Source organism: Epinephelus lanceolatus, chromosome 9 (assembly GCF_041903045.1).
Source record: "Epinephelus lanceolatus isolate andai-2023 chromosome 9, ASM4190304v1, whole genome shotgun sequence".
NCBI lineage: Eukaryota > Metazoa > Chordata > Actinopteri > Perciformes > Serranidae > Epinephelus > Epinephelus lanceolatus.
The window spans coordinates 1,278,482-1,293,855 of record NC_135742.1 but is presented as its reverse complement, the minus strand read 5'-3'; the positions used below and the strand labels follow the sequence as shown (position 1 = coordinate 1,293,855).

The following is a 15,374-nucleotide window of genomic DNA, read 5'->3' as shown; positions in this document are numbered from 1 at the left end:
AAAAACAAACAAACAAACAAACACATAAACAAAGAGGTGTGGGTGTGTTTGATTTGAGTCACCTGACAGGATGAACCTCCCACAGCCAGCTCTCCGGAAAGTAGCTCCGAACGAGAGAAGGAGCGACATCGAAGTCCGCACCCAGCGCTGCGCTCGCACACACACACACAGACACACGCACACACACGCACAAACACACACCCAGTGTTATTTCATCTTATCTCATCTCTGTGTTTTGGCGCCCCCTACAGGCCACTAAGGTTGACTTCTCTCTGTGCACTTCCTGTGCTGTCACAGTCAGTGTGTGACGTGGTGGGCGCAGACTGACCATGGCGTCCCAGCACGAGGTTCTGGTCCTGGTCCAGGTGCTGCTGGATGAACTCGCAGCAGGCTTTGAAGACGCGTTTGCAGCGAAGATGTTTCCTGAAGGTCTGCTCGGCGAACTGATCACATGTCACGCTCTTCGGGATGTACTTCATCCCTTGTTCACAGCACGTCTTCAAGGGACCGTAACTCTGTGCTGGACAGACAGACAGACACTCCTGTTCAGTGACATCACACACACTCCGCAATAAAAAATGATGTGAAGGTAATCAATATTCTGATCCAGTGATGTCACGATGACGCTGCTCTTTGAAACATTTTGGATGTTTTTATTCTGAAGACAGTTTGTCTCATGGTCAGGATCTCATGTCAGAGGTTCTTTAAAACGACCTGTCTCCACATTCTCATGTGTAAATTCACCTGTCAGAAACCGTACAGAAGAAGAAGAACCTGCTGCAGACGTGACACACGTGTTCATGGTGTCATGTGACGTTCAGACTGAACCAGAGAAGAAGAACATGTCGACAGGTGAACTCACCTTTCTTTGCCTTCGCTTCCTCAGTCAGAGCCCGCTTTGCACGCACGGCTGCTGTACACGCCTCACCTGCACGCACACACACACACACACACACACACACACGCACACATTAATTCAACACAGCTCATTTCAAATTAAAACACAGTGACTAAATGACAGACAGATAGATAGATAGATAGACGTACTGCTGGCCGACGGGTGGGCGTTGGCGTTGGTGATGAAGGTGAGGCCGGCCAATCGGAAGACGTCAGCGCTGTCTTTGCCGCCGCCTCCGCCGCAGCCCTGATCACTCTGTTCCAGGTGATGCTTAACCTGCAGGTCACCGTACCTCCTGTTACCACTGTTTCATCTCACTTCAAACTTTATTAACAAATTGTACTGTAAACAGAAATGTTTTCTGTGTTACCATGGTAACAGGGTCCCTGTAGTTTGGTCGCAGTGTGTAGAGGGCGGAGTCCACCGCCGACAGAGCCACCAGACCGACCTCATTGGTCCGGATGTCCAGGCGGAGTTTTTCCTTTGGTTTGTAGACGCGACTACGATAGGACAGGTCAGTCTGACGCACACACACACACACACACACACACACATTAAGAACAAAACATACTTTATACACAGTGATGTGGAAATTATTTCATTGTTTTTTCTTTCTTACACGTTTTCTTGTTGCAGTGCTGAAACAAAACCAGCATCAGATGGACTGTATTCATAATCAATACACCACAATAATATAAATAACCAGCGCCAATTCATCAGTCAGTGAGAATGTGTGTGTGGGCGGGGCATAAGCACATACAGCCAGCAGCAGCAGCGACCCACCGTCTGACACCGGCACACCGTGAGGACAGAAACAGAGGGCTCTGTGGGGACGGAGCACCTGCTGCAGCAAGCCAACACGCCGTCTGTGGTCATTTTGACTTGACCAGCTGACTTCACTACAAGCTGATTGGCTGTTGAAACAGGTGACGTGCTTTAAAACCAGCCGCCGGCCATTTGACCAGCTGAGTGTCAGGTGACACCATCAGCCGGCTTGAGTCCAGTTCACACCGCTGACACTTTTCTCTGTGACGTTCTAAAACAGTGTCGTCTCATCGCTGATCTTTAGCAGGACTCTGAGTCGTTTATCGGAAATCAGTAAAAATGTAAACAGTGAAATAATAAAGCTGTCTGTCTGTCTGTCTGTCTCATCTCATCATACCTGGAGTCCGTTGACACACTTGTCTCTGATGTCCAGCCAGACGGAGTCGGCCACCAGCTCGGACGTCCCCTCTCCGTACAGGATGTAGTAGACCAGCAGTCTGATGGACGGGACCATGGCGTCCGTCACCTCGAAGCTCAGGCTCTGTCTGTGGTCACCGCTGGAGACGAACTTCTGACTGCCGAAATCCACAACCTTCCCTTTGGACAGCACCTGAGGGGACGCAGCAGTGATTTCATCAGTAACCACGGAAAGTGGACAAATACGGATGATGCGAACCACCAGCCGTGTTTCCTCACCAGGTAGCTGAGGGCTCTGATGGGCACGTAGGAGGGCGTGGCCGAGTACACCTTGATGTTGGCGAAGCGTCCCACCTGCAGGCCGTGGCCGGGCAGCGGTGGGTCGATGTACAGGTAACGTTGGTTCGGAGAGTGATACGCCACCGGCGCCAGACTCAGAGACGCCTGACTGGCTGCTGGGAGGGCGGGGTCTGCTGTCTCAAACTGTAAACAACAACAGGAAGAGGACAAGTAAACAACAACATGTAAACAACAACAACAGCAATGAGCATGACTGACTCCAAATCCTCCTCCTCCTCCTCCTCCTCACCTTGAGCACGGCTCGAGCTCCTTGGCTCGGCGTGTTGCAGATGAAGACAGCGAGGCCGTCTGATTGGGTGTTGGCGCTGTCAGGACATGGCAGCTCCTCGCTCTCCGTCCCCGTCCTGAACAGCTTCCGCTCCACCAGACGCACCTGAACCCGGTTTACTGGTTTGTCCAGGTGATCCTTCACCAGCACCTGCAAGGAGGCCATGACATCACCGTGTTAAAGGTCCACTCAGCTGTTCTGTGAACAGGTGTGACGGGCCAACACACACCTGGATGTTATAAGGAAGTCCAGGTTTGATGAAGGGCGGCGTCGACACCAGACTCAGACTGTACGGTGACTTGACGAACTTCACTGCAGCAAACTCCGCCTCCTGAGTGATCCCACCTGAGGGACAGAGAGGGGGGGGCGGGGCCACCTGTGAGTGTGAACACGTATCTCTGACCTCATGAAGGGTCAGGGTCAACAGGTGTGTGTGTACCTGTGTCCTCCTGCAGCAGCACAGCGATGTACAGGTACTTCCCCACCAGACTGTTGAGGTCTTTGGGCCCGTCGTGTTTGGACAGAACCTTCTCCATGTTCACCGTCACGTCCACCTCACCTGTCGAGGACAACTGAAGGACATGGACACTGCTGACATCAGAAGGTCAAACTACACACCTGCTGAGGACTCAAAGACTTTATGATATTAATGTGATCCCAGGCTGTGTCCATCAGTGTCCATGTCTCTTACTGTCTCTCTGATGACGTAGCTGGGGATGATAACCGGAGGATTCTTCCCGCTAACGTAGCCGTAACGCAGAAACACCTCGCCATCGGCCACCGGAGCTCCGTGGCGATACCTGAGACAAACACACGTCCGGTCTCAGTCACAGGTCAGAGAAATAATTTACATTGTGGATGTGTGAACGTGACCTCGGCGTGTTTCTTCACCTGGCTGAGACTTTGAAGCTGAAACTGCTGAAGCTTCCGAAGCTGATGTAGTTCGCTTGTGGTTCCACCAGGATGGAGAAACTGGGAAGAACTGAGACCGAAGAATTAAACATTTACATCTGACACTTAACTCACATGTGAACTCTCAGCACCGTGTGGTCGAATCATCATATTTGATAAAGTTTTCTTGTGTCGTTACCGTATTCTTTAATTTCAAAATCTGTTCTCGCTGTTGTGGTGAAATCATCAGAGTAAGAAGCTTCAATGGACCAAATCCCCAACCTGGAATCACATTGACATCATTATAACCAACCTGGAATCACACTGACATCATTATAACCAACCTGGAATCACACTGACATCATTATAACCAACCTGGAATCACATTGACATCATTATAACCAACCTGGAATCACACTGACATCATTATAACCACCCTGGAATCACACTGACATCATTATAACCAACCTGGAATCACACTGACATCATTATAACCAACCTGGAATCGCATTGACATCATTAAAACCACCCTGGAATCACATTGACATCATTATAACCAACCTGGAATCACATTGACATCATTATAACCAACCTGGAATCACACTGACATCATTATAACCAACCTGGAATCACATTGACATCATTATAACCACCCTGGAATCACATTGACATCATTATAACCAACCTGGAATCACACTGACATCATTATAACCACCCTGGAATCACACTGACATCATTATAACCAACCTGGAATCACACTGACATCATTATAACCAACCTGGAATCGCATTGACATCATTAAAACCACCCTGGAATCACATTGACATCATTATAACCACCCTGGAATCACATTGACATCATTAAAACCACCCTGGAATCACATTGACATCATTATAACCAACCTGGAATCACATTGACATCATTATAACCAACCTGGAATCACACTGACATCATTATAACCACCCTGGAATCACATTGACATCATTATAACCACCCTGGAATCACATTGACATCATTATAACCAACCTGGAATCACACTGACATCATTATAACCACCCTGGAATCACATTGACATCATCATAACCAACCTGGAATCACACTGACATCATTATAACCAACCTGGAATCACACTGACATCATTATAACCAACCTGGAATCGCATTGACATCATTAAAACCACCCTGGAATCACATTGACATCATTAAAACCACCCTGGAATCACATTGACATCATTATAACCAACCTGGAATCACATTGACATCATTATAACCAACCTGGAATCACACTGACATCATTATAACCAACCTGGAATCACATTGACATCATTATAACCACCCTGGAATCACATTGACATCATTATAACCAACCTGGAATCACATTGACATCATTATAACCACCCTGGAATCACATTGACATCATTATAACCAACCTGGAATCACATTGACATCATTATAACCACCCTGGAATCACATTGACATCATTATAACCAACCTGGAATCACATTGACATCATTATAACCACCCTGGAATCACATTGACATCATCATAACCAACCTGGAATCACACTGACATCATTATAACCACCCTGGAATCACATTGACATCATCATAACCAACCTGGAATCACACTGACATCATTATAACCAACCTGGAATCACACTGACATCATTATAACCACCCTGGAATCACATTGACATCATTATAACCAACCTGGAATCACACTGACATCATTATAACCAACCTGGAATCACATTGACATCATCATAACCAACCTGGAATCACACTGACATCATTATAACCAACCTGGAATCACATTGACATCATTATAACCACCCTGGAATCACATTGACATCATTATAACCACCCTGGAATCACATTGACATCATCATAACCAACCTGGAATCACATTGACATCATTATAACCACCCTGGAATCGCACTGACATCATTATAACCACCCTGGAATCACACTGACATCATTATAACCAACCTGGAATCGCATTGACATCATTAAAACCACCCTGGAATCGCATTGACATCATTATAACCACCCTGGAATCACACTGACATCATTATAACCACCCTGGAATCACATTGACATCATTATAACCACCCTGGAATCACACTGACATCATTATAACCAACCTGGAATCACATTGGCATCATCATAACCAACCTGGAATCACACTGACATCATTATAACCACCCTGGAATCACATTGACATCATTATAACCACCCTGGAATCACACTGACATCATTATAACCAACCTGGAATCGCATTGACATCATTAAAACCACCCTGGAATCACATTGGCATTATTATAACCACCCTGGAATCACATTGACATCATTAAAACCACCCTGGAATCACATTGACATCATTATAACCACCCTGGAATCACATTGACATCATTATAACCAACCTGGAATCACACTGACATCATTATAACCACCCTGGAATCACATTGACATCATCATAACCAACCTGGAATCACATTGACATCATTATAACAACCTGGAATCACACTGACATCATTATAACCAACCTGGAATCACACTGACATCATTATAACCACCCTGGAATCACATTGACATCATTATAACCAACCTGGAATCACACTGACATCATTATAACCACCCTGGAATCACATTGACATCATCATAACCAACCTGGAATCACACTGACATCATTATAACCAACCTGGAATCACATTGACATCATTATAACCAACCTGGAATCACACTGACATCATTATAACCAACCTGGAATCACATTGACATCATTATAACCACCCTGGAATCACATTGACATCATCATAACCAACCTGGAATCACACTGACATCATTATAACCACCCTGGAATCACACTGACATCATTATAACCAACCTGGAATCACACTGACATCATTATAACCACCCTGGAATCACATTGACATCATCATAACCAACCTGGAATCACACTGACATCATTATAACCAACCTGGAATCACATTGACATCATTATAACCACCCTGGAATCACATTGACATCATCATAACCAACCTGGAATCACACTGACATCATTATAACCAACCTGGAATCACATTGACATCATTATAACCACCCTGGAATCCCATCAGTAACATTACAAACAGCCTGGAATCAGATCAGGTGTACAGATGTCTCAGTCGTAGTCTGATCTGAGGTCTTACTTGGGTTTGATCGGGATCTTAAACGGGTTCTGCATCGACGGGATTCCGTTGTTGACATCGATCATCTCCACGATGTCCACTGTGGTGTGATCCGGGTCCTGTCGGGGGACGAGATCACTGATCTCAGATCACTTCGACATCAGAGAAATCACCAGACATGTTGTGATGTGTTGCTGCACCCTGCTGGTCCTGCAGGTCATTACACTCACCTTGAAGGTCAGGAAAACGCTGCGATTGGCCGGCGCCAGCTCCTGGTTCAGGGAGAACGCCCTCACCTTGACTGGACAGGAAGTATAAAGTAATATAAAACACAAATACCAGATAAAGTACAAGAATGTGAGTAAAAGTACTCAGTTACTTTTCACCACAGATACAGTGAGTAAACAGTGACAGGTGTGCAATGGATTGTGGGAAACAGAGGATCTGTTGTATGTAGTTTAAAACTCTCACCGCTCTGATGGGGGGTGTACAGTGGTTTGTCCGTCTGGATGAACAGGAAGCCGTTGGTGCGGCTGACGGAGACAGACAGGTGCTGGTTGACCTCTGCTGATTGGACGTGTAGGATCACATGACTCACACTCTTATCCAGCTGACCTGGGCGGAGCTACACACAGACACACAACAGGAAGAGATGATTAAAACCTCGTCCTGAGATAATAACCTACAGCTTCTGTGTGTCACATCTGACCTTGACTTTGGCAGCGGCCTGATGGTTGTTCTTGGTGTTGAGGGTCACGACCTCCCGAGCCAGAACCACATGATCCGGAGCCATGGAGGTCTTCAGGAACACATAGACTGTCACCTCATCCGTGAAACCAAACAACTGCAGCAACACTGTCTCCACGGCGTCCAGACGAAACGAGAGAGGCGCTGTGATCAGATACCTGGGGGAGGAGGACACGCCTGGTCTTAACTTAGGAGGAAACAACTTCCTGTGCTGCAGGAAGTTTATGTTTTCTAATGCTGATGTTGCAGAACAAGGTTTGGCCTCAGAGAAAGATAGGGATGGAATAAACTCTGACATTGTATCAGATTATAAAACATTAGCAACATTACAAAGACTCTCTGAGGCGTACAGATGGACGACGGTTCATCTTCACCTCCTGACACTCAGAGTCTTTCAACCCTCCGCTCTGCTCCACACAATAACAGACGTTTGATAAAGATGGAACTGTGTGACATCACCATGTCTACGTGCATTACTTCATACAGTCTGTTAACATAGAAGTGCTCTGATCCTGGTGGGACATGTCACAAAAGCATTTTGTTTCTGAATACCGATCACAGGTAGCTTCAATCACAAGTTACCTGTGAGCTCAGGCATGGATGGGGGTTGAACCCATGATCTTTGGTTTACGAGACCAACGCCTTACCACTTGGCCACCACGCCTCACTTCAGGAGGTACTGACAGCTCCAAATATACCGAATATAAGTTCATCGTTAGCATCATGTATGCTAACCTGTGAGCAAAACCCACAATCCTGCAACCAAAACATTTAATTAAACATTTTTTGGCCACTTTTGTTTTATTTTTTCAACATTTTCTCTGATATTTTTAGTAACAGTCACCACAGTCCTGCAGCTGTGACACCAACAGTCACCACAGTCCTTCGGCTGTGACACCAACAGTCACCACAGTCCTTCGGCTGTGACACCAACAGTCACCACAGTCCTGCAGCTGTGACACCAACAGTCACCACAGTCCTGCAGCTGTGACACCAACAGTCACCACAGTCCTGCAGCTGTGACACCAACAGTCGCCACAGTCCTTCGGCTGTGACACCAACAGTCACCACAGTCCTGCAGCTGTGACACCAACAGTCACCACAGTCCTGCAGCTGTGACACCAACAGTCACCACAGTCCTTCAGCTGTGACACCAACAGTCACCACAGTCCTGCAGCTGTGACACCAACAGTCACCACAGTCCTTCAGCTGTGACACCAACAGTCACCACAGTCCTGCAGCTGTGACACCAACAGTCGCCACAGTCCTTCAGCTGTGACACCAACAGTCACCACAGTCCTGCAGCTGTGACACCAACAGTCACCACAGTCCTGCAGCTGTGACACCAACAGTCACCACAGTCCTGCAGCTGTGACACCAACAGTCGCCACAGTCCTGCAGCTGTGACACCAACAGTCACCACAGTCCTGCAGCTGTGACACCAACAGTCACCACAGTCCTTCAGCTGTGACACCAACAGTCACCACAGTCCTGCAGCTGTGACACCAACAGTCACCACAGTCCTGCAGCTGTGACACCAACAGTCGCCACAGTCCTGCAGCTGTGACACCAACAGTCGCCACAGTCCTTCGGCTGTGACACCAACAGTCGCCACAGTCCTTCGGCTGTGACACCAACAGTCACCACAGTCCTGCAGCTGTGACACCAACAGTCGCCACAGTCCTTCGGCTGTGACACCAACAGTCGCCACAGTCCTGCAGCTGTGACACCAACAGTCACCACAGTCCTTCAGCTGTGACACCAACAGTCGCCACAGTCCTTCGGCTGTGACACCAACAGTCGCCACAGTCCTGCAGCTGTGACACCAACAGTCACCACAGTCCTGCAGCTGTGACACCAACAGTCACCACAGTCCTTCGGCTGTGACACCAACAGTCACCACAGTCCTTCGGCTGTGACACCAACAGTCACCACAGTCCTGCAGCTGTGACACCAACAGTCACCACAGTCCTTCGGCTGTGACACCAACAGTCGCCACAGTCCTTCGGCTGTGACACCAACAGTCGCCACAGTCCTTCGGCTGTGACACCAACAGTCGCCACAGTCCTGCAGCTGTGACACCAACAGTCGCCACAGTCCTTTGGCTGTGACACCAACAGTCACCACAGTCCTTCGGCTGTGACACCAACAGTCGCCACAGTCCTTCGGCTGTGACACCAACAGTCGCCACAGTCCTGCAGCTGTGACACCAACAGTCACCACAGTCCTTCGGCTGTGACACCAACAGTCACCACAGTCCTTCGGCTGTGACACCAACAGTCACCACAGTCCTGCAGCTGTGACACCAACAGTCGCCACAGTCCTTCGGCTGTGACACCAACAGTCGCCACAGTCCTGCAGCTGTGACACCAACAGTCACCACAGTCCTTCGGCTGTGACACCAACAGTCACCACAGTCCTTCAGCTGTGACACCAACAGTCACCACAGTCCTTCGGCTATGACACCAACAGTCACCACAGTCCTTCGGCTGTGACACCAACAGTCACCACAGTCCTTCGGCTGTGACACCAACAGTCACCACAGTCCTTCGGCTGTGACACCAACAGTCACCACAGTCCTTCGGCTATGACACCAACAGTCACCACAGTCCTGCAGCTGTGACACCAACAGTCACCACAGTCCTTCAGCTGTGACACCAACAGTCGCCACAGTCCTGCACCTGTGACACCGACAGTCACCACAGTCCTTCAGCTGTGACACCAACAGTCGCCACAGTCCTGCAGCTGTGACACCAACAGTCACCACAGTCCTGCAGCTGTGACACCAACAGTCACCACAGTCCTTCAGCTGTGACACCAACAGTCGCCACAGTCCTTCAGCTGTGACACCAACAGTCGCCACAGTCCTTCGGCTGTGACACCAACAGTCGCCACAGTCCTTCAGCTGTGACACCAACAGTCGCCACAGTCCTTCGGCTGTGACACCAACAGTTGCCACAGTCCTTCGGCTGTGACACCAACAGTCGCCACAGTCCTTCGGCTGTGACACCAACAGTCGCCACAGTCCTGCAGCTGTGACACCAACAGTCACCACAGTCCTTCGGCTGTGACACCAACAGTCGCCACAGTCCTGCAGCTGTGACACCAACAGTCACCACAGTCCTTCAGCTGTGACACCAACAGTCACCACAGTCCTGCAGCTGTGACACCAACAGTCGCCACAGTCCTTCAGCTGTGACACCAACAGTCACCACAGTCCTGCAGCTGTGACACCAACAGTCACCACAGTCCTTCGGCTGTGACACCAACAGTCACCACAGTCCTGCAGCTGTGACACCAACAGTCACCACAGTCCTGCAGCTGTGACACCAACAGTCACCACAGTCCTTCAGCTGTGACACCAACAGTCACCACAGTCCTTCAGCTGTGACACCAACAGTCACCACAGTCCTTCAGCTGTGACACCAACAGTCACCACAGTCCTGCAGCTGTGACACCAACAGTCACCACAGTCCTTCAGCTGTGACACCAACAGTCACCACAGTCCTTCAGCTGTGACACCAACAGTCACCACAGTCCTTCAGCTGTGACACCAACAGTCACCACAGTCCTGCAGCTGTGACACCAACAGTCACCACAGTCCTTCAGCTGTGACACCAACAGTCACCACAGTCCTGCAGCTGTGACACCAACAGTCACCACAGTCCTTCAGCTGTGACACCAACAGTCACCACAGTCCTTCAGCTGTGACACCAACAGTCACCACAGTCCTTCAGCTGTGACACCAACAGTCACCACAGTCCTTCAGCTGTGACACCAACAGTCACCACAGTCCTGCAGCTGTGACACCAACAGTCACCACAGTCCTTCAGCTGTGACACCAACAGTCACCACAGTCCTTCAGCTGTGACACCAACAGTCACCACAGTCCTTCAGCTGTGACACCAACAGTCACCACAGTCCTTCAGCTGTGACACCAACAGTCACCACAGTCCTGCAGCTGTGACACCAACAGTCACCATAGTCCTTCAGCTGTGACACCAACAGTCACCACAGTCCTGCAGCTGTGACACCAACAGTCACCACAGTCCTTCAGCTGTGACACCAACAGTCGCCACAGTCCTGCAGCTGTGACACCAACAGTCACCACAGTCCTGCAGCTGTGACACCAACAGTCACCACAGTCCTTCGGCTGTGACACCAACAGTCACCACAGTCCTGCAGCTGTGACACCAACAGTCACCACAGTCCTTCGGCTGTGACACCAACAGTCACCACAGTCCTTCGGCTGTGACACCAACAGTCGCCACAGTCCTGCAGCTGTGACACCAACAGTCACCACAGTCCTGCAGCTGTGACACCAACAGTCACCACAGTCCTTCGGCTGTGACACCAACAGTCACCACAGTCCTTCGGCTGTGACACCAACAGTCGCCACAGTCCTGCAGCTGTGACACCAACAGTCGCCACAGTCCTGCAGCTGTGACACCAACAGTCACCACAGTCCTGCAGCTGTGACACCAACAGTCACCACAGTCCTTCAGCTGTGACACCAACAGTCGCCACAGTCCTGCAGCTGTGACACCAACAGTCACCACAGTCCTGCAGCTGTGACACCAACAGTCACCACAGTCCTTCGGCTGTGACACCAACAGTCACCACAGTCCTGCAGCTGTGACACCAACAGTCACCACAGTCCTTCGGCTGTGACACCAACAGTCACCACAGTCCTTCGGCTGTGACACCAACAGTCGCCACAGTCCTGCAGCTGTGACACCAACAGTCACCACAGCCCCTCACACTACTTCATTTAATTTACCACAGAGAATAATTCGACTTACGATCTGGCGTCGGCCTCAGTCCTCGGACAGAAAAAGCTCACACACATCAGGAGGACCCACACCTTCATCCTGACGATGAGGAGGAAACACACTCTGACTGAGAAGACTGACCCACTGACAGCAACACATATATCAACTATTGGTTAATACCTGTGAGTCATCACAAAACAGGACAGGGGGGAAGTTCCCCTATCTGTGTGTGTGTGTGTGTGTGTGTGTGTGTGTGTGTGTGTGCGTGCGTGTGTGTGTCCCAAAGGTGAGTTTACTCAGCCTGTGTTTTCTGATCTTACCTAACAGCATTGTTGACTCAGCTCATCAGTCAGACGTCCAGATTCACTCTGTTTGTTGTTTTCTCTTCACTCTGCAGGAAAAACATGAGTTACATGTGTCAGGAACGTTTTTATTCACACTGAATTCAAAACGCTGCACGTCCATTTACACTGACAGAGTGGAGTCCTGCCGGCGTCACCCACAGGCTGCAGCATTCAGTACAGTCATCATTATACCTAGTTTAAAAAAAAAAGATAATCAGTCATGGAGCTGAGTGTGTAGTTGTGTGTGTGTGTTGTTAGTTTAAAATTTAAAAAACATCAACATGATCGTCATGGCTTCGTTCCTGCAAAAATAAAGTTAGAAAAGCAAACTGAGATCATTTCAGTGGCAGAGGAATTACTGACATAAAAGCAGAAATATCATAACTTACAAAAGTCTTGCAAAACCTTACTTAGGTTTAAAAAAAAAAAAAAAACGAATAAAAAAGAATTAAAAAAGAATAAAATTAGAGCACTCAGTTTGGAGCCAGTCATATTAAATTATTATATAGCTTATTACCTATTAAAATATTATTATTGATGCATTAACATTAATTTAGGTATTTCAGTGTTGCTGTCTGCAGCGGAGCGATTTCTACTCATTATATTTACTGTACGCTGGTTTAATTTGCTGCATTTTTATTCTATTTGCTCATTATATATTTTTTTTAATCTTTATTTACAAGATAACCACTAACTCAGCTGTCTCAGTAATGTACCAAGAACCTCAAAATTGTACTTCCCCAGGTCGCCAAAATGACCTGGCCCAGCACTGGTTTGAACTTGGCATGCTGAAAGGAATAAGTCGAGCCACATCTGGTTGCCCGACTCAGCTGAGACTCGGGATGAATGATGCCCCAGAATCAGGTCAAATAAACTTGCCAGATTCCGGCTGTCGACACTGCTATTACTGAGCCGTTGCATAAACAATCTGGGCTAGCAGTGGCCTAAACTCAGATTGCCGGAAGAAATATTTGGGGCACGTCCAGTTGGCCAACTCAGCTAAGACTTGTATGAATGATGCCCCAGAATCGGGCCACATAAACTTGCCCAATTTTAGCAGCCTACATTGTGATCACTGGGCCGTTATCACAAATGATCTGTTCTAGCAATGGCCCAAACGTGGCATGCCAGAGAAAGTAACTTGGGGCGCGTCCAGTTGGCCGACTCGGCTGAGACCCAGGATGAATGACTCGGCCGTGTCAACAGCTGGAATCTGGCGAGTTTATTTGGCTCAATTCTGCAATCACTGGGCCGGTACATAAATTATCTGGTCTCGCATCGGCCCAAACTCAGAATGCCAGAGGAAATACGTTGATATGATTGCTTGATTCTAGCTGCTGAACTGGACTGTTATCACAAATAACCTGATCTGGCATCAGCCCAAACTCGGCCACATCTGGTCACCAGCTTGGCTGAGACTTGGGATGAATGATGCCCCAGAATCAGGCCGAATAAACTCACCCGATTCTGGCTCTCAAACTGGGCCGTAAGCACAAATGTCCTGGGGCCTCATGCACAAAGGGTGCGTACGCACAAAAACGTGGCGTACGTCCTTTTCCACGGCAAAGTTCAGATGTATCAAGAGTGAAATGACCGTGGAAATGTGCGGTGCCTCACGCCAACTTCATGGCTGACGTACGCACGTTTCTACAGCTGTTGATCCTTTGGCGACACTTAGAGGTGATGCTGGGAAACTGTTATAATAAATAAATGTGAAAACAATTAGTCCTCAGAGTGATGTGCACATCAGAGACACATGAACAATTAACACTGATGAACAATTAACACACCCACGTGTTTGCTATTAGATGAGTGGATATAAAAGCATGCGCAAAGTGGTGCCAAAAATACCGTTAACAACGTTTTAGCAGTATTTGCCGCATTGGTTCCCGAGGGCAATCCTCCTGGAACTGTGCGCAGAGCTGCGGCCGACCTTGGAGCGTGATACAGCGAGGAGCCATGCGCTGCCTGTATCCATACAGGTGCTGACCACACCGGGACTCCTAGCAACACAGGCATTCCGGAGGGAACTGGCCGACCGATCGGGAGTGTGCCAGTCGACCCTGAGCCAAGTCATGCCAGCTGTGTGGGACGGAATTATCCGCATGTCAGCCAGGTATATCAAATTCCCATATGCAGCTGAACAGGCCAACATTAAAGCGCAATTTGCAGCGAGAGCCGCTTTTCCTAATGTTACCGGAGCTATCGACTGTACACACATTATAAAAGCGCCAACGCAGGATGAATTTGTTTTTGTCAACAGGAAGCATTTTCATTCGATCAATGTACAGATCATATGTGATGCGCAAATGCAATTAACCAACATTGTGGCGAGGTGGCCTGGTTCATACATACACTCAGATTCATACATTCTGAGTAACAGCATGGTTGGGAACAGACTACAAGCTGGCACTGTGCGCGATGGGTGGCTTCTTGGTGAGTAAATAATTTATTCCTTTAATTGTCCTAATATCAGTCCCCATGATGCACACTGAGCATGTGCGCCCCCAAATATTATCCTGCCTTCACAGCATCAGTACTAGTCAGTGGTTAAAGTTAGTGACTTGTTGTTTTTTAAACTACAGCTTCAGAGCTTTGGAACAAGCCCCTGATTGTCTCTGTGTGTAAAGTACTCATGTCAATAAACCCGTGCGTAAAGTGCGACATTTCCTAATGAGCCTCCCCTTTTCCCCGGCGCACTTCTGCATTCATTTACAACAATAGACAATAGTGTGTGATCCGTC

General features: G+C 48.4%; 1 protein-coding gene and 1 non-coding gene across 2 annotated transcripts in view; both read right to left on the bottom strand.

Moving 5' to 3' along the window:
• Positions 1-12,472, bottom strand: part of c5 (complement component 5) — a 29,083-nt gene extending 16,611 nt beyond the window's left edge. Inside the window, exons 1-18 of the mRNA XM_078171149.1 lie at positions 12,317-12,472; positions 7,477-7,672; positions 7,239-7,392; positions 6,998-7,068; positions 6,789-6,886; positions 3,799-3,881; positions 3,600-3,690; positions 3,400-3,508; positions 3,148-3,280; positions 2,938-3,053; positions 2,670-2,858; positions 2,360-2,563; positions 2,061-2,273; positions 1,269-1,418; positions 1,048-1,174; positions 863-928; positions 329-520; positions 63-147 (exon numbers count right to left, since the gene is read on the bottom strand). Of these exons, the coding sequence (XP_078027275.1) occupies positions 63-147; positions 329-520; positions 863-928; positions 1,048-1,174; positions 1,269-1,418; positions 2,061-2,273; positions 2,360-2,563; positions 2,670-2,858; positions 2,938-3,053; positions 3,148-3,280; positions 3,400-3,508; positions 3,600-3,690; positions 3,799-3,881; positions 6,789-6,886; positions 6,998-7,068; positions 7,239-7,392; positions 7,477-7,672; positions 12,317-12,384 (2,345 nt within the window). The 5' untranslated portion in view covers positions 12,385-12,472. The remainder of the gene's footprint in view (positions 1-62; positions 148-328; positions 521-862; positions 929-1,047; positions 1,175-1,268; positions 1,419-2,060; positions 2,274-2,359; positions 2,564-2,669; positions 2,859-2,937; positions 3,054-3,147; positions 3,281-3,399; positions 3,509-3,599; positions 3,691-3,798; positions 3,882-6,788; positions 6,887-6,997; positions 7,069-7,238; positions 7,393-7,476; positions 7,673-12,316) is intronic.
• Positions 8,107-8,178, bottom strand: trnat-cgu (transfer RNA threonine (anticodon CGU)). Its single transcript has one exon. It is a non-coding gene; the product is annotated as a tRNA-Thr (tRNA).
• Positions 12,473-15,374: the final 2,902 nt, after the last annotated feature.